This window comes from Salvelinus sp. IW2-2015, linkage group LG3, assembly GCF_002910315.2.
Source record: "Salvelinus sp. IW2-2015 linkage group LG3, ASM291031v2, whole genome shotgun sequence".
NCBI classification, from domain to species: Eukaryota; Metazoa; Chordata; class Actinopteri; order Salmoniformes; family Salmonidae; genus Salvelinus; species Salvelinus sp. IW2-2015.
Genome location: NC_036840.1, coordinates 13353658 through 13379000, shown reverse-complemented (window position 1 = coordinate 13379000; position 25343 = coordinate 13353658). Strand labels below are relative to the sequence as shown.

The following is a 25343-nucleotide window of genomic DNA, read 5'->3' as shown; positions in this document are numbered from 1 at the left end:
CTCTCCCCTGTAACTATTCCCCAGGTCGTTGCTGCAAATGAGAACGTGTTCTCAGTCAACTTACCTGGTAAAATAACGGTAAAATAATAAAAATAAAAAAATAATAATAAAAAATAAAAATACAAACAAGCCATTTGCCATTAGCTTGCCTGCCAATGCATGTTTGTCCCAACCAAGCACCCAAGCTAACTGGCTAAAGTTGGCTAGCTTTCTAGTTAGCTACTTCCAGACACAAATGAGAGAACACCTCACTCTGACCATTTTACTCGCCATAGCAGAGCTGGTTAGGCTGTTTACATGTTAACGTGAGCGTTCTTGACTAACTATTACTTTTTTTGCCTGTTTACTACCACCGGTCATATTCATCGGGTGTTGTGTGTTTGTAAATTCATCAGCTGTTCTGCACTCTGGCACACTCAGACGAGAGTGTCCTGAAATCGGAGTAGATAGCCATAGTGAATTTGCAAACGCAAGAGTCATGCTAACTGGATAACAGTTGTTCAAGTTCTTGCTATATAACCAAATGACACATGCATCTCTAGCTGTGTATAGCAACTGAAAAACAACAGGAGGGTAAAAAGTCAATCACTCTCCCACTCCTCCAATGGCATGACATGGCAACCTCCTAGCAGCTAGCTGGTTTTAGCTTGCTACATAAATAGATGCACTAGCCTATTAGCCACGTTATGACTGACATTCCCAGCCTTAGTTACATTCGTCAGTGTTTGTCCAAAATATTGAGTCATTGAAACTGAAACAGTGCAACTGAAACATCTCGAATGGAGATGCACTCTCATATTTATTTTACTGATATTATGATTGTCTGTTTCATATCTGCAAAGTAGTTAAAACGCTGTCAGTTCCACTTTAAAATTTAGGTCACCAGTTACTTTGTGTGCTAAACGTAAAATGTTTTTTTGCAATGGGAAGTAATAGTTGTACATTTCGGTTGGGAAATGCGTAATGGTTAGCTTATTATGTCTGCGTTTATAGACTGCTTAACCTTTAAAATAATGCTGTGTGTGACTGCTGTCTTTCCATCGGCCCTACTCAGTGGTGTAATGGTGCCAGGAGAAGTGGATATGTACTAAAGTGTTCCAAAAAGTTCCCAGAATGGCCCGCTCAGCGAAGGAAAGGCACCCTGTGTGAAAAATTCGATGTTTCTGATGTTTTTGTTTTTCAATGCATTTTTCAGACTTTCACTCTCAAAATCACACTTTTGTTTTTATAGAAAAAAGGCACAAATTTGATGCTCTAAGTCCACAACAATGCTTAAACCACATCAATCTGATTGGGTGGGCCTGTCACCCAGGCCCATCCATATCGACGCCCCTGATGCAAACAGCTCATGATGACAATTTCGCATCACAAATAGCCAAGTAACCAACACTTCGGACAAAACTTTTTCAATACCCGGTTTGCTTGTTCCCTTAGTTTGCATTTACTAGTAGATATCATAAATTGAAACGTTTTTCCTACCCCACTGGCTACCGATGTCATTATTCTGTGAGCTGCTCCAAGCCAAAACCAGTTGAGAGCTGCACACTCTTGCTGCCTGCAGATTATTTCCCACTGAAACTAGGCTGTGAATGTTTCACGTGCTCTTCGATTGTGTAGGCTACTTTGTGCATGATTTCTCTATTGTACTACATAATTGATAAGTTGTATACCTCCTCTACGTATACCTCCTCTACTATACACATTGCCCACTGAAAATAAAAGTGGGTATATGGCTTATACAGTACCTGCGTATACCCTCCAATACACCACTGGCCCTTTGTGTTTTACAAAAAGTGCACTCCTACATGAGTGGGCTGGTATTACGGTTGCTGTCCTTTCAGAATCACGAACCTGTCACACACTGAAAGCCCATAGGTTCGCCACTGCACAAACATGTCTATAATAGATATAAAGACTGTTAAGATATTCATGTTTCAAGAAAGGAGTGTATGTATTTGGCCTGGCGAAGTGTTTTTTTGCGCTGACTGAGTGGAAGCTGATAATTATGATACCTCACTGTCATGAGACCAGTCTCCCAGACTGTCATGACCCCCCCATCCCCTGCAATTTACGTGCCTGCGCGCGCGCACACACACACACACACACACACACACACACACACACACACACACACACCACACACACACACACACACACACACACACACACACACACACACACACACACACACACACACACACACACACACACACACACACACACACACACACACCACACACACACACACACACACACACACACACACACACTATTATGCATTTCTTTAGTCTTGCTTTCAAAACTTTACATGCACTTTCAAAGAATCTATCCTACAACAAACCCAGTCAGAGGCAGCCTGCATGTCTCACAGACTGACCAGGAGCAACACCCTATACTCCTTATTTAGCCTATGTTTAGGAAACAAAATGTGAAGACCAAAGTTGTTGGGGGAAAGCCCTCATCATGTTTATGCAATCTAATAATCACCGTAAGAATACTTCCAGAACAAGCTTTATATTTTATTTCAATTGAGAAAATCTACAAAAGCAATTGGCCCACCCTAGTCTTTATTGATAGAGATGCATGTGACATTGTATCAACAGTGGACTAATGAAACAAATACCAGAAGATAGTTTGAGTAGATTTTCCCTCTAACTATAGTCAAACAAACAGGCCGAGGGTTGTGACACAAGGCTTGTGAGGAAGAGAGAGGTGAGAAAGACATAAACGAGCAGACTTCTAGTAATGAGCATCAGCGTTAGCATTATCATGTGTGTGTGTGTGTGTGTCTGTGTGTGAGAAAACATCTCATTAGAGAGCATGAGCTCACACCTGCTGTTAACAGGAAGACCGACAATGAGGGAGTGGTGCTGAAATGCATACACATACACACCTCCACCTTCAATGCATGTTCCCAACAGCCAGTTCCCAATCCACACCTGGATTGTGCAACATTTGGCCATTACTGTTTTCAAAATTGTCAAATTGGTTGCTGACCATTGCTAGACAACTATTTTCAGGTCTTGCCATAGATTTTCAAGCAGCGTTAAGTCAAAACTGTCACTTGGCCACTTAGGAACATACACTGTCTTCTTGGTAAGCAACTCCAGTGTAGATTTGGTCTTGTGTGTTACGCTATTATCCTGCTGAAAGCTGAATTCATCTGGTGGAAAGCAGATTGAACCAGGTTTTCCTCTAGGATGTTGCCTGTGCTTAACGATTACAAGCATACCCATAACATGATGCAGCCACCACTATGCTTGAAAATATGGAGAGTGGTACTCAGTAATGTGTTGTATTGGATTACAAACAGAAGACTTAAGTTAATTCCTTTGCCACATTTTTTGCAGTATTACTTTAGTGCCTTGTTGCAAACAGGATGCATGTTTGGGAATATTTGTATTCTGTACGGCCTTCCTTCTTTTCACTCTGTCAATTAGGTTAGTATTGTGAAGTAACTACAATGTTGTTGATCCATCCTCAGTTTTGTTCTATCACAGCCATTAAACTCTGTTTTAAAGTCACCATTGTTGAAATCCCTGAGAGGTTTCCTTCCTCTCCTGCAACTGAGTTGGAAAGGACACCTGCGTCTTTGTGGTGACTGGGTGTATTGATACACCATTCAAAGTGTAATAAATAACTTCACAATGCTCAAAGGGATATTGAATGTCTGCTCTATTTTTACCCATCTACCAATAGGTGCCCTTCTTTGTGAGGCATCGGAAAACCTCCCTGGACTTTGTGGTGTAATCTGTGTTTGAAATTCACTGCTTGACTGAGGGACCTTAAAGATACTTGAGGTAGTCATTCAGAAATCATGCTAAACACTATTACTGCACACAGAGTGAGTCCAAGCAACTTATTATGTGACTTGTTAAGTACATTTTTACTCCTGAACTTATTTAGGATTGCATAACAAAGGGTTTGAATATTTACTTACTCAAGACATTTCCGTTTTTCATTTTTTATTCATTTGTAAACATTCCACTTTGACATTATGGGGTATTGTGTGTAGGCCAGTGACACAAAATCTAAATTTAATCAATTTTAAATTCAGCCTGTAACACAACAAAATGTGGAAATTGTCAAAGGGTGTGAATACTTTCTGAAGGCACTGTATCACTGTATATATGGGAGAAAGTGTGTTTATTGGTATTTTCTTGTCTTCAGGTCAAGACAATGAACTGGGTCATGTGTCTTACATGTCAAAGACTGATATGTTGACAATAAACATTAACAAGTAATTGTGTGTGTGGATGTAAATATTTCAGAGTAAATGACAGGTGAGTGACCGCCATGAGAAGTAGATCATGGGTCAGGGTTAAAGTTACGATGTAAAATTATGAATCAGAGTTATAATTACGTGTGTTGGTGTAAATTCTATAATGATCAGGTGAGTGATGGCGCCGGAGGGGATGGCTGCTGTTTTATTGGCTCTTAACCAACCGTGCTATTTTGTTTGTTTTTTCACATTGTTTGTAACTTATTTTGCACATAATGTTGCTGCTACCGTCTCTTATGACCGAAAAGAGCTTCTGGACATCAGAACAGCGATTACTAACCTTGAATTGGACGAATAGTTGTCCCTTAATGAGTCGGACAGGAAGGATATGCTCCAAACACCCGAACATGCCCGTCATTCACTGGAGAAAGAAACTAAGATTTCGCAGAAAGAGATAGGGGTGCCTTGTGAGGATCAGGCGACGAGTGTCTAATCTGCCTTTGCCATTAGTACTGTTAGCTATCGTTCAATCGCTGGAAAATAAATGGGACGAACTGAAAGCATGTTTATCCTACCAACGGGACATTAAAAACTGTAATATCTTATGTTTCACGAGTCGTGGCTGAACGACGACATTAAGAACATACAGCTGGCAGGTTATACACTCTATCGGCAGGATAGACCAGCAGCCTCTGGTAAGACACGGGGCGTGGGCCTATCCATATTTGTAAACAACAGCTGGTGCACGTTATCTAAGGAAGTCTCGAGGTTTTGCTCACCTGAGGTAGAGTATCTCATGATAAGCTGTAGACCACACTATCTACCTAGAGAGTTTATCTGTATTTTTCGTAGCTGTCTACATACCACCACAGACCGATGCTGACACTAAAACCGCACTCAATGAGCTGTATACCGCCATAAGCAAACAGGAAAACGCTCATCCAGGTGGCGCTCCTAGTGGCTGGGTACTTTAATGCAGGGAAACTTAAATCAGTTTTACCTCATTTCTATCAGCATGTTAAATGTGCAACCAGAGAGAAAGAAACTCTAGACCACCTTTACTCCACACACAGAGACACGTACAAAGCTCTCCCACGTCCTCCATTTGGGAAATCTGACCATAATTCTATCCTCCTGATTCCTGCTAACAAGCAAACATTAAAGCAGGAAGCACCAGTGACTCAGTCTATAAAAAAGTGTTCAGATGAAGCAGATGCTAAACTACAGGACTGTTTTGCTAGCACAGACTGGAATATGTTCCGGGATTCTTCCGATGGCTTTGAGGAGTACAACACATCAGTCACTGACTTCATCAATAAGTGCATTGATTACATCGTCCCCACAGTGACTGTAAGTACATAACGCAACCAGAAGCCATGGATTACAGGCAACTTCCGCACTGAGCTAAAGGGTAGAGCTGCCGCTTTCAAGGAGTGGGACTCTAACCCGAAAGCTTATATGAAATCCCGCTATGCCCTCCGATGAACCATCAAACAGGTAAAGTGTCAATACGCGACTAAGATCGAAACGTACTACACCGGCTCTGACGCTCGTCGGATGTGGCGGGGGTTGCAAACGATTACAGACTACAAAAGGGAAGCACAGCCGAGAGCTGCCCAGTGACACGAGCCTACCAGACGAGCTAAATAACTTCTACGCTCGCTTCGAGGCAAGTAACACTGAAACATGCATGAAAGCGTCAACTGTTCCATACGACTGTGTGATCACGCTCTCCGCAGCCGATGTGAGTAAGACCTTTGAGTAAGAGCTTTAAACAGGTCAACATTCACAAGGCCACAGGGCCAGACGGAATACCAGGACGTGTACTCCGAGCATGCGCCGACCAACTGGCAAGTTTCTTCATGGACATTTTCAACCTCTCCCTGTCGGAGTCTGTAATACCAACATGTTTCAAGCAGACCACCATAGCCCCTATGCCCAAGAACACTAAGGTAACTTGCCTAAATTACTACTGACCCGTAGCACTCACGTCTGTAGTCATGAAATGCTTTGAAAGGCTGGTCATGGCTCACATCAACACCATTATCCCAGAAACCCTAGATCCACTCCAATTTGCATACCACACCAACAGAGCCACAGTTGATGCAATCTCTATTGCACTCCACACTTCCCTTTCACACCTGGACAAAAGGAACACCTATGTGAGAATGTTATTCATTGACTACAGCTCACCATTCAACACCACAGTGCCCTCAAAGCTCATTACTAAGCTAAGGACCCTGGGACTAAACACCTCCCTCTGCAACTGGATCCTAGACTTCCTGACGGGTTGCCCCCAGGTGGTAAGGGTAGGTAACAACACATCCGCCACGCTGATCCTCGACACTGGGGCCCCTCAGGGGTGCATGCTCAGTCTCCTCCTGTACTCCCTGTTCACTCATGACTGCACGGCCAGGCACGACTCCAACACCATCATTAAGTTTGCTGATGACCCAATAGTGGTAGGCCTGATCACAGACAACGATGAAACAGCATATAGGGAGGAGGTCAGAGACCTGACCGTGTGGTGCAAGGACAACAACCTCTCCCGCAATGCGATCAAGACAAAGGAGATGATTGTGGACTACATGAAAAGGAGGACCGAGCACGCCCCCATTCTCATCTACGGGGCTGTAGTAGAGCAGGTTGACAGCTGCAAGTTCCTTGGTGTCCACATCACCAACAAATGAACATGGTCCAAGCACACCAAGACAGTTGTGAAGAGGGCACGACTAAACCTGTTCCCCTACGGAGACTGAAAAGATTTGGCATGGGTCCTCAGATCCTCAAAGGGTTTTACAGCTGCACCATCGAGAGCATCCTGACGGGTTGCATCACTGCCTGGTATGGCAACTGCTCGGCCTCCGACCGCAAGGCACTACAGAGGGTAATGCGTACCTCCCAGTACATCACTGGGGCCAAGCTTCCTGCCATCCAGGACCTCTATACCAAGTGGTGTCAGAGGAAGACTCCAGCCACCCTAGTCATAGACTGTTCTCTGTGCTAACGCACGGCATGCGGTAGCGGAGCGCCAAGTTTAGGTCCAAGAGGCTTCTAAACAGCTTCTACCCCCAAGCCATAAGACACCTGAACATCGAATCAAATGGCTACCCAGACTATTTGCATTGCCCCCCAACCACCCTCTTCTACACTGCTGCTACTCTCTGTTATTATCTATACATAGGTCTCCCGGGTGGCGCAGTGGTCTAGGGCACTGCATCGCAGTGCTAGCTGCGCCACCAGAGTCTCTGGGTTCGCGCCCAGGCTGGGCTGGGTTCGGGCCCAGGCTCTGTCGCAGCCGGCCGCAACCGGGAGATCCGTGGGGCGACGCACAATTGGCATAGCGTCGTCCGGGTTAGGGAGGGTTTGGCCGGTAGGGANCGCACAATTGGCATAGCGTCGTCCGGGTTAGGGAGGGTTTGGCCGGTAGGGATATCCTTGTCTCAGTATGTAAAAATAAAATAAAAATGTAATAAAATGTATGCACTCTACTCGCTCTGGATAAGAGTGTCTGCTCTTGGCCGGTAGGGATATCCTTGTCTCAGTATGTAAAAATGTAATAAAATGTATGCACTCTACTGTAAGTCGCTCTGGATAAGAGCGTCTGCTAAATGACTAAAATGTAAAAAATGTAAATAGTCACTTTAATAGCTCTACCTACATGTACATATTACCTCAATTACCTCGACACCGGTGCCCCCGCACATTGACTCTGTACCGGTACCCCCTGTATATAGCCCCGCTATTGTTATTTACTGCTGCTCTTTAATTATTTGTTATTCTTATCTCTTTCTTTTTTGGCGGGGGGGGGGCGGTATTTTCTTAAAACTGCATTGTTGGTTAAGGGCTTGTAAGTAAGCATTTCACTGTAAGGTCTACACCTGTTGTATTAGGCGCATGTGACAAATACAATTTGATTTGATCTGAGTGAATGCCATTAGAACTGGGTCAGGTTTAGCCTGCATATCGAATCTTTATAGAATATTTTAGATTTTGTTGCCAATTATGCCATTTAGCAGACTTTTTTTTAATCCAAAGCGACTTACAGTCATGCATGTATACATTTAACATACGGGTGGTCCCGGGAATTAAACCCACTATCCTGGTGACATGCTCTACCAACTGAGCTACAAAGGACCATACTGTCTATGGGTTTGAGATGTGAGTGTAATGATGTTGTATAGCATGGAGTTTTGAGGTTAGAGTGAAACCATATAATAGGGGTCAGAGGTTAGAGGTAATTGGTTTAAAAAAATAGAGGAACAGAGGTACTCACACCATAGGTTTCTCCATACGGCTGCCCAGCGATCCCACCACCTCTCCCAACGTACAGAACGCCTGGCCAAGGAAGTCCTACAGAAACAGAGATACGAGTTATATATATATATATTTGGGCACAATCTGGTGAAGTGGAAGATATAGGAGACACACACACACGCATGCATGGGTGCACACATCCACACAAACCACACACAGCGGACTCCCATCCCATACTGCGCATAGAATACTCTTTATGAAACATGACATTGACATTAATACAATGAATCACATGTTGGGGGATGGGGGAAGGAGAACCCTTGTGATTCTGTTAGCCAGTGTCTGGAAAAACACCAACACTTCATAATGGAATCTCGCTGTGGTCTTCTCTGACCACAATGTCTACTATAAACAGTGTGTGCTGTATAATCCCTATAGGCTTTATAGCCCAGTTATTTCCAGCATGCTCCAGCAGCCAGACCTGGGTTCAAATACTATTTGAAATACTTTAAGTATTTGCTCAGGCCTGCCTGGGTTACCAAATGGTCAGTTTATCAGTTTTAGGACTATTGTATTGATTCCATTGCGCCAAGAAAACTCAACCAAGCCTAGATAAAGTATTTGAAAAGACTTCAAATAGTATTCGAACCCAGGTCTGATTTCCACCCAGCTCCACTACCACACCTGCTCTGCTTGCTTGCCTGCTTGCTTGCTTGCTTGCCTGCCTGCCTGCCTGCCTCTCACATGTTAACACAGTAAAGGTTTATCTCCAGTGGAATTCCCCAGAGGGCTGGCCAGGGCTGGCTAAGCAGCCTCTAAAACTGCCAAGTGTGTCATTCCCAGCCTGAGATTATTGATTTCACCCCCTGTTTATATGCCTGGTCGAGGAAGGGAGAAAAGGAGAGAGACAGAGTGAGAGCAAGAGCGAGAGAGATTGGGGGCGGAGGGAAGGAGAGAGAGAGGGATAGGGATAGAGAATGTATCCAGCGTGAACGTCTGTGAAATTGGGAGAGACAGTTCCAGAATGGAGGACCAGTGAAAAAAGCCTTGTGACTAAGAGTGTGTGTGTGTGTGTGCACAGTATGTGTGTGCTAGCGTCCCTGGTTGAGTACCTTTTATTAAGGATAAAAAATGTAACTGCAACGTTAATGCAACGTGTTTTACACAACACGACAGGCAGTGGACCAGGGGATATGGGCTTTATTATTGCGTTACTATTGTACCAACACCAACAGGTAGAAGAGCATCTCTTGTACGCCCCACATTGAATTGTGCACGTCATCCACCAAATCTTTGTGGAAAAACGGCAGTTATTTTCCATGACTGCATACTATTGATGGCAAAGGTGATTGGCCCACATCACAGTGACCACTCCCCCTTTTATCCTTTCACCATGGAAACTTTTACACACTGCTCACTCTGTGCACATTGTTAGAATACTAGTCTAAAACCTTACCCAACAGATTATCAGCCACATTAGTCAGGTAATGGTAAATAAAGCTATGCATGACACATGCCATGTGACAAGCCAACATGTGAAGGCTGTCCAAATAACAGAAAAGGTATCCCTTAAGGTCAAACATGTAATAACTCGTTCTCATGTTTTCATTGTTTGTGTTTCTCTAATGACCTTCATCCTTAAGCGGTTGTTTGCCAAACAAAGTCTAAACAGAACATTTCCCTGCAATGTGGGCAGACCGGTTTTTTCAAATTGCCAAAGCAAACACAAGAGAGCAAAGTCTGAAATGTGACTAAGATAAGATAGGACAGGGATAGAAATGCTATATGAATCTAGTCAATCCTAGCGATAAGAGGAACATGAGCATTTTGCTAATAGCATGCTGAGCTTATGATCATTAGGTAAGATAATGCCAGGATAATGAAGGATAATGGTTTCAGTCCAGTGAGTCCAATGTAATCAATGTCACTTGAGACCATATTTAGCAATATGAGGTGGTTTAGAAAGGCAACATCACAAATCCTGATTGGTATGGATGGTGTCCTGAAGGGTCATTCCAAAAAAACGCTCTAATTAACCTCTGGACATGCCCCCTCTACTGCCAACTCACCACACCTGAACTCACTCTAACAATCACCATTTCTCTCCTTTCCTCAGCTATAAATGCAGTTTGTTCCCATTTCCATGTGTCCTTTTGTTGTGCGTCCCTGAGTTTAAATAAGTGCCTTTTAATGTGTTATTGGAGATTATATAATGCTAACTTTGCCAACTTCCTAGCCTGTATATCTAATTATTAATATATCTACAATATATATACAAAAGTACACTACATGACAAAAAGTATGTGGACACCTGCTCGTCGAACACCTCCTTTCCAAAATCATGGGCATTAGTATGGAGTTGGCCACCCCTTTGCTGTTAAAACCACCTTCTTTCTTCTGGGAAGGCTTTCCACTAGAAGTTGGAACAGTGCTGCGGGGACTTGCTCCCATTCAGCCACAAGAGCATTAGTGAGGTCGGGCAATGGTGTTGGGCGATTAGGCAAGGCTCGCAGTCGGCGTTCCAATTCACCCCATGAAACAGGAAAGGGCCTTCTCCAAACTGTTGCCACAAAGTTGGAAGCACAGAATCTAATTGTATGTTGTAGTGTTAAGATTTCCCTTCACTGGAACTAAGGGGCCTAGCCCGAACCATGAAAACAGCCCCAGACCACAATTTCTCCTCCACCAAACGTTACAGTTGGCACTATGTATTGGGGCAGGTAGCATTCTCTTGACATCCGCCAAAATCAGCTTTGTCCATCGGACTGACAGATGGGGAAGCGTGTTTCACCACCCCAGCTGACGCTTGGCATTCCACACGGTGATCTTAGGCTTGTGCGTTCACATCGACAGGGCTGTAATGGAACAAGTCGAGAACTTCAAGTTCCTTGGTGTCCACATCACCAACAAACTATCACGGTCCAAACACACCAAGACAGTCCTGTAGAGGGCACGCAACGCCTATTCCCCCTCAGGAGACTGAAAAGATTTGGCATGGGTCCTCAGATCCTCAAAAAGTTATTTAGCTGCACCATTGAGAGAATACGGACTGGTTGCATCACCGCCTGGTATGGCAACTGCTCGGCATCCAATCGCAAGACGCTACAGAGGGTAGTGCCTACATCCCAACACATCACTGGGGCCAAGCTTCCTGCCATCCAGGACCTCAATACCAGGCGGTGTAAGAGGAAGGCCCTAAAAATTGTCAAAGGCTCCAGCCACCCTAGTCATAAGGGTGGCTGGAACGCCAAGTCTACGTCCAAAAGGCTCCTTAACAGCTTCTACCCCCAAGCCAGAAACCATGAACAGTTAATAAAATGGCTACCCAGACAATTTGCATTGACCACCCCCTTTTTTAAACTCTGCTGCTACTCACTGTTTATTATCTATGCATATTCACTTTACAACTAACCTGTACCCCCACACATTTACTCGGGTACCAGTACCCCCTGTATGTAGCCTCGTTATTGTTTTTTTCACTTTAGTTTAACCTCACTAGGGTATGTGGGACGGTAGCGTCCCACCTCGTCAACAGCCAGTGAAACTGCAGGGCGCCAAATTCAAAACAGCAGAAATCCCATAATTAAAATTCCTCAAACATACAAGTATTTCACACCATTTTAAAGATACACTTCTTGTTAATCCCACCACAGTGTCCGATTTCAAAAAGGCTTTACAGCGAAAGCAAACCAAACGATTATGTTAGGTCAGAGCCAAATCACAGAAAAACACTGCCATTTTTCAAGCCAAAGAGAGGAGTCACAAAAAGCAGAAATAAAATTAATCACTAACCTTTGATGATCTTCATCAGATGACACTCATAGGACTTCATGTTACACAATACATGTATGCTTTGTTCGATAAAGTTCATATTTATATCAAAACATCTCAGTTTACATTGGCGCGTTACGTTCAGTAGTTCCAAAACATCCGGTGATTTTGCAGAGAGCCACATCAATTTACACAAATACTCATAATAAACATTGCTAAAAGATACAACTGTTATGCATGGAATTTTAGATCCACTTCTCCTTAATGCAACCGCTGTGTCAGATTTAAAAAAAACTTAAACTTAAAAACTTAAAAAGTAAACCATGCAATAATCTGAGTACGGCGCTCAGACGACAAATCAAGCCAAACAGATATCCGCCATGTTGGAGTCAACAGAAGTAAGAAATAGCATTATAAATATTCACTTACCTTTGATGATCTTCATCAGAATGCACTCCCAGTGTCACGATCGTGTGGAGAGACGGACCAAGGCGCAGCGGAATATGAATACATCTTCTTTTATTTGAACGACGAAGATGAACACGAAACGAAACACTTACACAAACTATACAAAACAACAAACGATCGTGAAGCTAAATAACGTAAGTGCACAGACAAGCAACAAAACGTTCTACATAGACAATTACCCACAAAATACCTAAAGCCTATGGCTACCTTAAATATGGCTCCCAATCAGAGACAACAATAACCAGCTGTCTCTGATTGAGAACCAAATCAGGCAACCATAGACTTTTCTAAACACCTACACTCAACCATAGACATAACTAGACACATACACTCAACACAAACCCATACACTAAACCCAACACCCCCTTTACCATATAAACACCCAAAACACAAACATACCCCATGTCACACCCTGACCTAACTAAAATAATAAAGAAAACAAAGAATACTAAGGCCAGGGCGTGACACCCAGGAATCCCAGTTAAATAATAAATGTTTGTTTTGTTCGATAATGTCCATCATTTATGTCCAAATTCCTCCTTGTTTTTCGCGCGTTCAGTACACAATCCAAACTCACGACGCGCGTGAGAGTCCAGCGGAAAGTATGGACGAAAAGTCCAAAAAGTTATATTACAGTCCGTAGAAACATGTCAAACGAAGTATAGAATCAATCTTCAGGATGTTTTTAACATAAATCTTCAATAATGTTCCAACCGGAGAATTCCTTTGTCTGTAGAATTGCAATGGAACAGAGCTCGCTCTCACGTGAACGCGCGAGACTGAGCTCGTGGCTCTCTGGCAGACCTCTGACTCATTCCCCTCTCATTCGCCCCCACTTCACAGTAGAAGCATTAAACAAGGTTCTAAAGACTGTTGACATCTAGTGGAAGCCTTAGGGAGTGCAATATGACCCCATAGACACTGTATTCTATAGGCAATGAGTTGAAAAACTACAAACCTCAGATTTCCCACTTCCTGGTTGGATTTTTTCTCAGGTTTTTGCCTGCCATATGAGTTCTGTTATACTCACAGACATCATTCAAACAGTTTTAGAAACTTCATAGTGTTTTATATCCAAATCACTAATTATATGCATACTCTAGCTTTTATGGCTGAGTAGCAGGCCGTTTACTCTGGGCACCTCTGTGCACCTTTTATCCAAGCTACTCAATACTACCCCTGCAGCCACAAGAAGTAAACAGCAAATATCACATTTACATAAGTAAACAGACCCTTTACCCAATACTTGTTGAAGCACCATTGGCAGCGATTACAGCCTCGAGTCTTCTTGTGTATGACGCTACAAGCTTGGCACACCTGTTTTTGGGAAGTTTCTCCCATTCTCTGCAGATCCTCTCTAGCTCTATCGGGTTGGATGGGGAGCGTCAGGTGTGTTAGAGTTGGGCTGGTACGAAATCCTGCACACATGCGGCCCTTGCTCTAGGACTATTTCCATTCAACTTATTTTAATTAAATCTCTGAACAGGTGTCCAAGGCAAAAGTACAGAACTCAAACTCCTTGGGGGGAGCTAGCAGGCAGATACACATTAGTGGAATAGAATGGTGTGCAGAAGAGAGAATGGGACCACATGAATGAGCAATTCCCAGAGTGTGTGACAGGCACAGATGGGGTCCTTGTGGTAAGACTGCAGTGGGTAATATGCATCTCTTATTCTAGATTTTATAAGAACAGATAAGATCAAAATAGATCCCATCGGAATGTGTGTGTGTGTGCCTGCCTGCCTGCCTGTGTCTGTTTGTGTCTGTCTATCTAAATGTAAATACAATAATATAATTTTAAAGAAGAATCAGGGTTTATTGTGTGTCAACAAAGACAGACTGATGGCATTGTTACATGAAATGATTGTTATCTGTGTGTTTTTATTCACAGTGATGACAATAGACAGGCCAGGGACAGGGAGGGTAGAGAACACACAGCGCATCACATGGAATTGAGAGCGGGCGAGAGCGAGCGCATGAGTGCACAGTTATGCTAAAACACACTGGCTACCCAGGGAAGGTAACCCCACTATGAAATACTAACCCAGTCATTACAGAACAGAGATTAACTACTGTAGTAAGGGGGTGCTAATGACAATAGGATGTACCCCCAAAGCGCACATGCAGTCACGCGCACACACACACACGGAAAGAGAGACTTACATGTTTTGACAGGTTGGCGCTCTTTGAGTCGACATCGTACCTGGAGAAGAGAAGAGAAACACACTGTTAGAGGGGCATGGAGATGACAGCAGTACAGCTGGAAGCAGCAGGTGATTTACAGAAGGGGACACTCAGTTAGACCGCTCAGTAAATGTATAAAGCAATGATGTCACGCAGAGTATCATTAAGTCTTCTTGTGCTTTTCAATCATTTTAGTATCCTGAAATGTCAAAGTGGAGGACTCCCTGGGTGTTTAAAACCTCTTTGGGCTAGGGGGCAGTATTTTCACGTCCGGATGAAAAGCGTGCCCAAAGTCAACTGCTTGCTACTCAGGCCCAGAAGCTAGGATATGCATATTATTAGTATATTTGGATAGAAAACATTCTGAAGTTTCGAAAACTGTTTGAATAATGTCTGTGAGTATAACAGAACTGATTTGGCAGGTGAAACCCCGAGCACAATCCATCCAGGAATTTTTTTTATTGAGCTCAATCTGTTTTCCATTAGTTTTCTATGGCAATCCCTTTTTATACTTGCAGTTCCTATGGCTTCCACTAGATGTCAACAGTCTTTAGAAATTGGTTGATGTTTTTCCTTTGAGAGATGAAGAAGTAGCCCTTTCCTTTCTGAGTGTCAAGCCAAGTGTACTTTTTTGTTTGGTGCGAGCGACCTGGAACTCGATCCACTTTCATTTTATCCGCTATTGAACGCAGTATATTCCGTCTTAAATTTGATCGATTATTTACGTTTTAAAATACCTAAAGTTGGATTAGGAAAGTTGTTTGAAATGTTTGGCCAAAGTTTACAGGTAACTTATTAGATACTTTGTAGGCATGTTGGACGAGTTGGAACCGGTGTTTTTCTGAATCAAACGCGCCAAATAAATTGACATTTTGGGGATATAAAAAAGCTATTTATCGAACACAATTACCATTTGTGATGTTTATGGGACATTTTGGAGTGCCAACAGAAGAAGATCTTCAAAGGTAAGGCATCAATTAAATAGTTATTTCTGACTTTTGTGTAGCACCTGCCTGGTTGAAATCTGATTTTCATGTGTTGGTATGCTGGGAGCTGTCCTCAGATAATCGCATGGTCTGCTTTCGCAGTAAAGCCTTTTTGAAATCTGACACTGCGGCTGGATTAACAAGAAGTTCATCTTTAAACCGATGTATAACACTTGTATGCTTTATGAATTCTTATTATGAGTATTTCTGTTTTTGAATTTGGCAATTTCACTGGGTGTTGTCAAATCGATCCCGCTAACGGGATTGGCGCGCGAAGGGATCCATAAGAAGTTTTAAGTGTTTGTGCGCTTGTGTTTGTATCCTTGTACCAATGCGGGTGTCTGTGTGAGCCAGTTCGGAAAGGGGGGTTCTTGTCCAACAGGGCTGCAATCAGCTGCAGATTCAGGAACCAATTCAAAGTAATTTCACAGTCCAGGTAATTTTACACAGCTACTAAAAATAGACGTCTATTTTTTTAGGTACTTTTTGAAAGCAATTTTATGGAGACTGAGCCTCACGTAGCTGTAAGAAAAGCAGTGGTACAAAGACCCACTACTGTAGCCCCTGTGGTTTTTCTGACAGTGAGAACCATTACATTTAATCGAAACAAACTACCAAACTAAGGAGAAAGGACCACTGCTTGTCAGGCCCTGGTTAAAGTTACAGTCGGCAGTGTTTCCTCTATATGCTAAATCGTGGCCGCCACCCCACCAGAAAAATCTAAATGTGATTGTATTTATTTGAAAATCATTTTGGGGATGGTAAAAAAAAAAATCTGTGTACACTTAAACAACTAAAACCACATAGAAATTATGTAGAAAAGAAAATGGAGCAATGTATTTTTTTAAGAAGATCACCTTTGAGAACTAACAATCACCAAAATAAAAATAGACTCAGGAAGAATCAAAAATTCCAAAAAAGTCATGGCATGGAGCCCCCATTGATTTTGTTAGTCATTTAGATAAGAACAACAAAATGGTCCCGTCACTTGTATACAGCTGAGACTATTGAAACATTGACCATTGAATAGCTTTCCAAATCCCCAACTGGAGCTTTAACAAAAAGGATGAGCAACACTGCTATACAACATCAGCCATAGAACTTAGAATCCATTTACATCACATATTGGAACATCACCTCCCCACTATCGCATAGGCCAGAAATAGACATAACTCTGTTGACAGAAAACATTATGTGTGCCTGAGGGGAAATTGTCTATTCAATCAGGCCAGTGTTTTCATCTACTATCATCTCTGTCAATGTTGTCTCAACAGGATGGCCTTACTCAATTACACACATCAAACAACTAGTAGGCTCTGATTCTGTTGATGGGAGATGAGAGGGAATATTTCTCTCTGTGTGGTACTCGTGGGTCTCTGGGCTCTAGTCCTGTGCCAGCCTCCCCTAACACACACAAGTCGCACATGGACATGCACGGACACACACACGCACACACACTCTCCCCGTCTAGCAAGCAGGACAGATTATGTGGCATACTGCCACTGTCAGTGAGATGGGATGGTGTGTTTGTCATTCTGAGTGTATTGTCAGAATGAGCTCTGGGATGTTTGTTATGTAACTCACAAAGCACTGGAAGCACAGCAGCTCTAATGTTCTATTCCATTGAAACAGATCACTTACATCCATGAAAAAATAATTTCCTGAGACACACGGCACAAAGGCATGCGTTTTGTATTTATTCAGCCGCCAAAACAAATGCCCCACGACACCTAACACACACAAATACACACTACCACGTGTGTGCGTGCACATATTTGTGTATAGGTCTGTCCATGATGTACAGTATGCGTACTTGTGTGAGTAGAGCTGTTGCGGTGACCATATTACCACCACACCGGTGTTAGTAGTACCCAACTCTATAATGATCATCAGGTCGCTAATGGCCGGGTACTCAGGACTCTATTGTCCCTCTAACCACTCTGACATCAATGCAAATGGGATTGAAAATCACATCAAACACTTCTCATCAAAACAGTATCGTGCTTTTAAAACTCACCTCACTGTGATTGATCAATTTGAAGAAACGCAACAACAGGTTCAAACTGAGTGAAAAACATGATCGTTGTGGATGCTGTTTCAAAGCCTAACACAACAAAATGGACAGTGTTTTCTAAGGTGATGATTAATTCAAAACAACCATATGTATATTAGAGCTTATGCATCTGCATAGGCCTGTACTGTATGAGTCCAAGCCTGAAAAAAACCCTGAATTAAGATAATGATGCCGTTATACAATACATAGCCTACTGCATATTACACACATAAAAAAAATATTAAAAAAATACTGATTTAAGACATCTTTGGTACATAATTGTTCTAGCCTCAACTAAACAAATTCAGAGTTACCCTACAATTTTTAATGGCCTAGTAATATAGGGCAATTTTTATAATTAATAGGCATTACCTTTAGCTACAGAAAATCTCACCACCATGCGTTTCCATCTCCTCTCCCTCTCAAATCATCAATAGCCTATAGTCGCATCATTCAGCCCATATATTGTTTCATTTCTAATGTATTCTATGGTTGCCAAATAACTAAGTCTAGCGTATAGGACCTGCTTCAAATCATCACTTTTACGCTCAACATAGCCACTTCATAAGCACACTTTTTACTATAACTATTTTTACTATAAAATCATGTAATATAAAATAATGGTACAGGACTTAAGCATATCCTGCCTGCTAAATGAACAAGCCCACAGCATGCCGCATAGCCAGATAACATACAGTAGGTCAAATCATATTCTGTTCTTCTGAAATACATTTTCTTCATATCATCATGTTTCTTTAGACGGACCTTCCTAAAACAATGGATTTATTGTGATGCTGTATATTCAATTGATTTATTATACTTTTTTAATTTTTTTAATAAATGTAGATGTTCTAAAAGGTGAGCATCAGCAGCTTGTACGCGTGCACATGCTTGTGGTGTGTGTGTGTGTTTGTCTGTGCGTGTTAAGCCTCAGCTCTGACATTAACACAGCCTAGCAGCGCTCCATCACTCTCTCGTCCACCTCTCTCAGAAACCCATTTGACTAGAGTTCCACTCGCTTGCCTGGGGAAATTATATTTCAGACCAGGATAAACAAGAGGGAAAAGCTGCCCTAACTAACCTTTAAACACAGGCTTCCACACAGTCAAGACACCAACCGAGCCATAACACGAATGACAGAATATTATTACATGTCTACTCTGACCACAAACCAGAAAGAACTACAAGGAAGGAGAAAGCAGGAGACAGGGGGGGAAAGAGAGGAAGGAAGAGAGTGATCAGTGGGGGGAGAAAGAGAGAGGGAGAGGAAACAGGAAACAGAGGGAGCGAGAGGAGGGAGGAGAAGAACGGAGAGAAAAAGCAGGTAAAAAGAGAGTGAGCTATCTGAGCAGAGCACAGCCATCAGTGGAGGATGTAGTATGGCCTGATGTTCACCYCCCCCCCCCCCACACACACACACACACATCTTAAGCCTGAGGGGAGACACACACAGGTCGTGAACACACGCATCCCCCTTAACACACACTTTTTTTCTCGCCCTCTCACTCACACACAATTCATTCCAAAGGTATTCGAAAAGGGTTGAGGTCAGGGCTCAATGCAGGCCAGTTCCGCCACGCCAATCTCAACAAACCATTTCTGTATGGACCTCGCTTTGTGCACGGCGGTATTGTCATGCTGAAACAGGAAAGGGCCTTCCACAAACTGTTGCCATAAAGTTGGAAGCAAAGAATCGTCTAGAATGTCATTGTATGCTGTAGTGTTAAGATTTCCCTTCACTGGAACTAAGGGGCCTAGCCCGAACCATGGAAACAGCCCCAGACCATTATTCCTCCTCCAAACTTTAAAGTTAGCACTATGCAAGTAACGTCATTCATCACTCCAGAGAACGCATTTCCACTGCTCCAGAGTCCAACAGCCAACGTTTGGCATTGCGCATGGTGATCTTAGGCTTGTGTGCCATGGAAACCCATTTCATGAAGCTCCCGACAAACACTTGTGCTGAGTGTTGCAACCGAGGACAGGCGATTTTTACACACTACGCGCTTAAGCACTCAGCGGTCCCGTTCTGTGAGCTTATGTGGCCTACCACTTCACGGCTGAGCCATTGTTGCACCTAGACATTTACACTTCACAATAACAGCACTTACAGCTGATCGGGGCAGCTCTAGCAGGGTAGAAATTTGACAAACTGACTCGTTGGAAAGGTGACATGCTATGATGGTGCAACGTTGAAAGTCACTGAGCTCTTCAGTAAGGCCATTCTATTGCCAATGTTTGTCTATGGAGATTGCATGGCTGTGTGCTTGATTTTATATACCTGTCAGCAACGGGTGTGACTGAAATAACAGAATCCACTAATGTGAAGCGGTGTCCACATACTTTTGTATATATCGTTTATTACGGTCCCAGTCAGGTCATTTCACATGGAGTAAATAATGCTATTGGTATAAATAGAGATTTGTGTATCATTCAATTAGTTGTGTGTATTCAGTTAGTTGTTTGTTAGTTAGCTGTGTCTCTCTCAGTAAAGGAATGTGTCTTTTACTGTATTAATTCACAGGCCCTAGTTCGTCTTACAGTTGTCCTGACAATGGGCGCTGACACACACACAGCACTTAATTTTCTCTCTCGTATCGGTGAGAGAGTGCCCATGCGACCTCCTGACCCCTCGCATGTCAGAGAGAAATTTAAATACCTACTCTGACAGGATGACGAGGAGGGACACCGATTTAACACAACACACCACACACACCACACACACACACACACACACACACACCACACACACACACACACACACACACACACAACACACAACACACACAACACACAAACACACACAACACAACACACAACACACACAACACACACCACACACACACACACACACACACACACACTTTGACAGGACACTAGGCAGGGACACCAATCCGTACTGACAATGCACACTGTAGATACACTCCTTTATACACTATACACACACGTAACTACACAAAGGTAGTGAAAAAGAAAGGGCACATACAAATGTTTACTTACAGGTCAAATCTCAGATTCTGTCGTTCCTCAAAGAAATAATCCAAGATGAATTTACGAACAAACTCTGGGTTGAGTGTGTTTTCAATCACCTCTGTCCTTCCAAACTTTAGAGAGGGAGAGAGAGAGAGAGAGGATGAAAAAGTTGAGGGTCAAAGGCATGCAAGATATTTCCTCCGGTTGAATGTGGGTATTTGACAGACTACATTCGTGACATACAATTTCTAACGGAGAGAGAGAGAGAAACGAATTGACCGCTCCGAAAATATCATGGTGCAACTCAATTTCAAATGAATAAATTAAATATTGAGAATTCATTACTTGAGAGTGACATTACCGATGTCAGAGGCTGCCTCCCAAATGACACACTGTTTCCTATATAGTGCAATACTTTTGACCAGGGCCCATATGTAGGAAATGGGGTGCCATTTGGGACACAGACAGAGTAATACCTACACAGCTATCTATAGGGGTTATGTGGGTCCGATATTTCAGTAATTATTAATCATAGGGGAAAATATGCAGAGGGGTTGAGGATTCATTTCATAATTTACTTGTATAAATATTGAGGTTTGAGTGCCAAAGATCATGTTGAATATCAGGCCTTTTCAATTCAGTATCTGGTGTACTGTGTAGGCTAACTGAAGGGGACTTACCTCTCTCCACTCCTTATTGCCAATGCCTTGTGTGTACAGAACGCATACTAGATGAAGAGGGAGAAACACAGAAGAACAAGGTTAAACAGGGGACCCTGCATGACCTTTTGAGTGTGAGGAAAATGCATTACAGAGTTACAAACATTATAGGAGGAATATTTTAACAACACCACCATAATGCTCTAGTGCGAAAAAAACTGAGCTCATTCATGGTGCACTTTTTCAGTAGGGCTTCGAGAATGCACAACATAATAAACTCCTGTTAAGGTAGTGGTGCTTGCGCACACACACACACACACACACACACACACACACACACACACACACACACACACCTACATTATTTAATCACTTACTCGGCAGCCCCGAGGAGAGCTGAAGCCAGTTATCCTCTGTTCATATGCTTGTTACAGAGGGAAGAGAGGAATGTAGCAAACATAAGAGCAACCTTTGTCCCGCCATCACTGACATCTCTCTCACACTCACTCTCTCCCCGTCTCTCGCTCTCCCCTCTCTCTCTACCTCACTCCCACTATCTCTGGATTTCTCTTTCTCTCCTTCTCCCTTCCTTTTCAAAGGCATGCCCAAAGAGAGATATGATCCCTAAGTCTCACCTGAGACCTGGGAAGAAAAGGCCAAAGTTGTCCTTCTGCCCCCCTATCCCTCCCCTGTCCCCTGGCGTTGCCTGGCCCCTCTCGCTGCCCACTGAAGCAGCTTAATGCTGGGAGACTTGAGCAGCAGCACTCAGCATGATTAAGATGGCCACTCAGCACAAGTGCCTCCATACATGATTGTATATGGCTCTGGACCTGGCTCATCATCATAAGCCTATCATTATTAGTCACAAAGCCTCCTTCTCCCTAATCTTCGCCACAGATCCCATATATGAATATGAATAAATCTGCCTTGAGAATATGACCCGTGACATATGAGTGGAGTCACTTTGATTGACTAACGAGGCGTGAGAAGAAGGACGACGCCCTGTTTCTATTTTGGGCTGGAGTTGTGGAGGAGGGGAGAATAGAGGGGGCGAGACTCAGAGACAGAATTTCGAGATGCTGAATATTGAGATCAAGAATGTCAAGACAGGCAGAAAAAGGAGACAAGCGGACAAAAGGCCTGGAAGAAAAGAAAAACAGAAAGATGAAGAGCATATGTGATGCGTTCTAACCAGAGAGAGAGAAAGAGAAGAGAGCAAGAGAGAAAGAGAGAAAGAGAGCAAGAGAGCAAGAGAGCAAGAGAGAAAGAGAGCAAGAGAGAAAGAGAGCGAGAGAGAAAGATAGAGAAAGATGGAGAGATATAGAAAGAAGGCAAAAGTGCCACAACAACACACACATTACTGATTAATACACAGCCCAGAGTGATTCATCAGTAAATGATAACATAATAACACATACATACGTACTGATGTATACATACATACATACATACATACATACATACATACATACATACAGTAGAGGAGGCTGCTGAGGGGAGGACGGCTCATAATATTGGCTGGAATGGAGTCAATGGAGTGGTATCAACATGGAAACTACGTCTTCGATACCATTCCATTGACTCCACTACTGCCATTACTCCTCCCCTCAGCAGCCCCCACTGACACATACATACAACATTTGGCACCAACTCTCTTGCACTGGCTCTATGCACACTCACTTGACTCTCCCCACACACTCACAGATACTACACTGATTAATACCAACACACACCACACACACACATACTACACGGACACTCCAACACACACAACACAACACCACACACACACACACACACACACACACACACACACACACACACACACACACACACACACACACACACACACACACACACACACACACACACACACACACACACACACACACACACCACACACACACACACACACACAACAGCTGCTACTCTGTTTATTATATATCCTGATTTTACCCCTACCGCTACATGTACATACTGTATTACCTTAACAACCTCTTACCCATGCACATTGACTTGGTACTGGTACTCCTTGTGATTGTTACTATTGTGTTACCATTTCCTTTTTTACAGTATTTAGCAAATATTTTCCTTACTTTTTAACTCTATTGTTGGGAACAGCTCGTAAGTAAGCATTTCACTGCAAAGTCTACACCTGTTGTATTCAACCAATCACATTTGATTTGACATCCATAACGTCACACTGATATGAATAACATTTAAGAAGCATGGTTTCCCCAAAGCCTTATTAAATGTGCACGTGTTTCACGTGACCCTCCAGAAAACCATTAAGAAAACACTGGGTTGACCTTTAGTCAAAACTGCTGCTTTTATGTATTTTGTACTATTGCTCTGTCTGCGTGCTCCGTGTTGCTTGTTCGACAGTATGTTTCTCTGTCTGCATGCTACGTGTTGCTTGTCCTATGTTGATCTGCATGTGCTCACTGCTCATTGTTTGTCTGTATTGTAATTGTTTTTAATAACCTGCCCAGGGACTACGGTTGAAAACGAGCCGACTGGCTAAAACCGGCACTTTTACTGATTGATTCATGTGCACTGTCCCTGTAAAAAATAATAATAAATGAACTAAAACGCAAATAAAGGAGAAGCTAAGGCTGGAGGGGTGGAAGGAAGGGCCTAGGTATGCTGGTGAAGGAGTTGAGATATTTCAAAGTTAAACTAATGCAAAATTGTTCCTGGCTCATTAACGATGAAGGTATCAAGAACAGAAACACTATTGTCTGTATGCTGACCTTCTCAATTAAACAGAAGGGAAAACAAAGCACAACAGGTCACGCCTACTGAATGGTTCTATATATTCAGAGTAGGAATTTGGCTCTCTGGTCCTCTTCACACATTTACTGTACAAATAAATTAAACATGTCAAAGTAGGGAGTGACTCACACCTTTGTGCGTAATCCATGTTGTATGGCATACTAATGTATACGAGTTGTATCCATCACAAGGCAGATTGTTTGCGTGTGTTTTTGTGAGAGACTCATCCGTTGCCAACGTCATTCATCCGGCGACGGATGACTAACATTGAAAAGGCATTGGCTCCGATTCACGAAGTGCGTCGTCGGAAAGGGAAAGGGAGATGCCTAGTCAGTTGTACAACTGAACGCATTCAACTGAAATGTGTCTTCCGCATTTAAACCAACCCCGCTGGGCATGTGTCGACAGTGATAGGGTTCGAAAAGAAAGGCAGCGTTGCTCTTGGGTCAGCTTTCCCCATTCAAATTTTAGCTTAACATTAGAATTATTTCATAATACTGACGACGTATCAGTTCCAAGAGAGATATTATCACCTACGGCTGCAAATATGGACACGGCTTATAATGCGCACATTGTTGCACATCATGAAATATAATGAGGCAATAATTACAGACACTATAGCTGTACAATTAGCAAAATATAACTCAATTGATTGAACATGAAATTGATTTCAATATGATTGAAATACACTTAGTGTAAAAAACATTGGAAACGCTCTTTCCATGACAGACTGACCAGGTGAATCCAGGTGAAAGCTACGATCCCTTATTGATGTCACTTGTAAAATCCACTTCAAATCAGTGTAGCTCAAGGAGATGAGGCAGGTTAAAGAAGGATTTTTAAGCATTGAAACAATTGAGACACGCATTGTGTATGTGTGCCATTCAGAGGGTGAACGGGCAAGACAAAATATTTAAGTGCCTTTTGAATGGGGTATGGTAGTAGGTGGCAGGCGGACCGGTTTGAGTGTGTCAAGAAGTTCAATGCTACTTGAT

General features: G+C 42.8%; 1 protein-coding gene across 1 annotated transcript in view; it reads right to left on the bottom strand.

Moving 5' to 3' along the window:
- LOC111951182 (copine-8) overlaps nucleotides 1-25343 on the bottom strand; it is a 122931-nt gene that overhangs the window by 62478 nt on the left and 35110 nt on the right. The window contains exons 3-6 of the mRNA XM_023969252.2: nucleotides 21595-21641; nucleotides 20942-21045; nucleotides 14882-14921; nucleotides 8499-8575 (exon numbers count right to left, since the gene is read on the bottom strand). Coding sequence (XP_023825020.1) covers nucleotides 8499-8575; nucleotides 14882-14921; nucleotides 20942-21045; nucleotides 21595-21641 — 268 coding nt within the window. The remainder of the gene's footprint in view (nucleotides 1-8498; nucleotides 8576-14881; nucleotides 14922-20941; nucleotides 21046-21594; nucleotides 21642-25343) is intronic.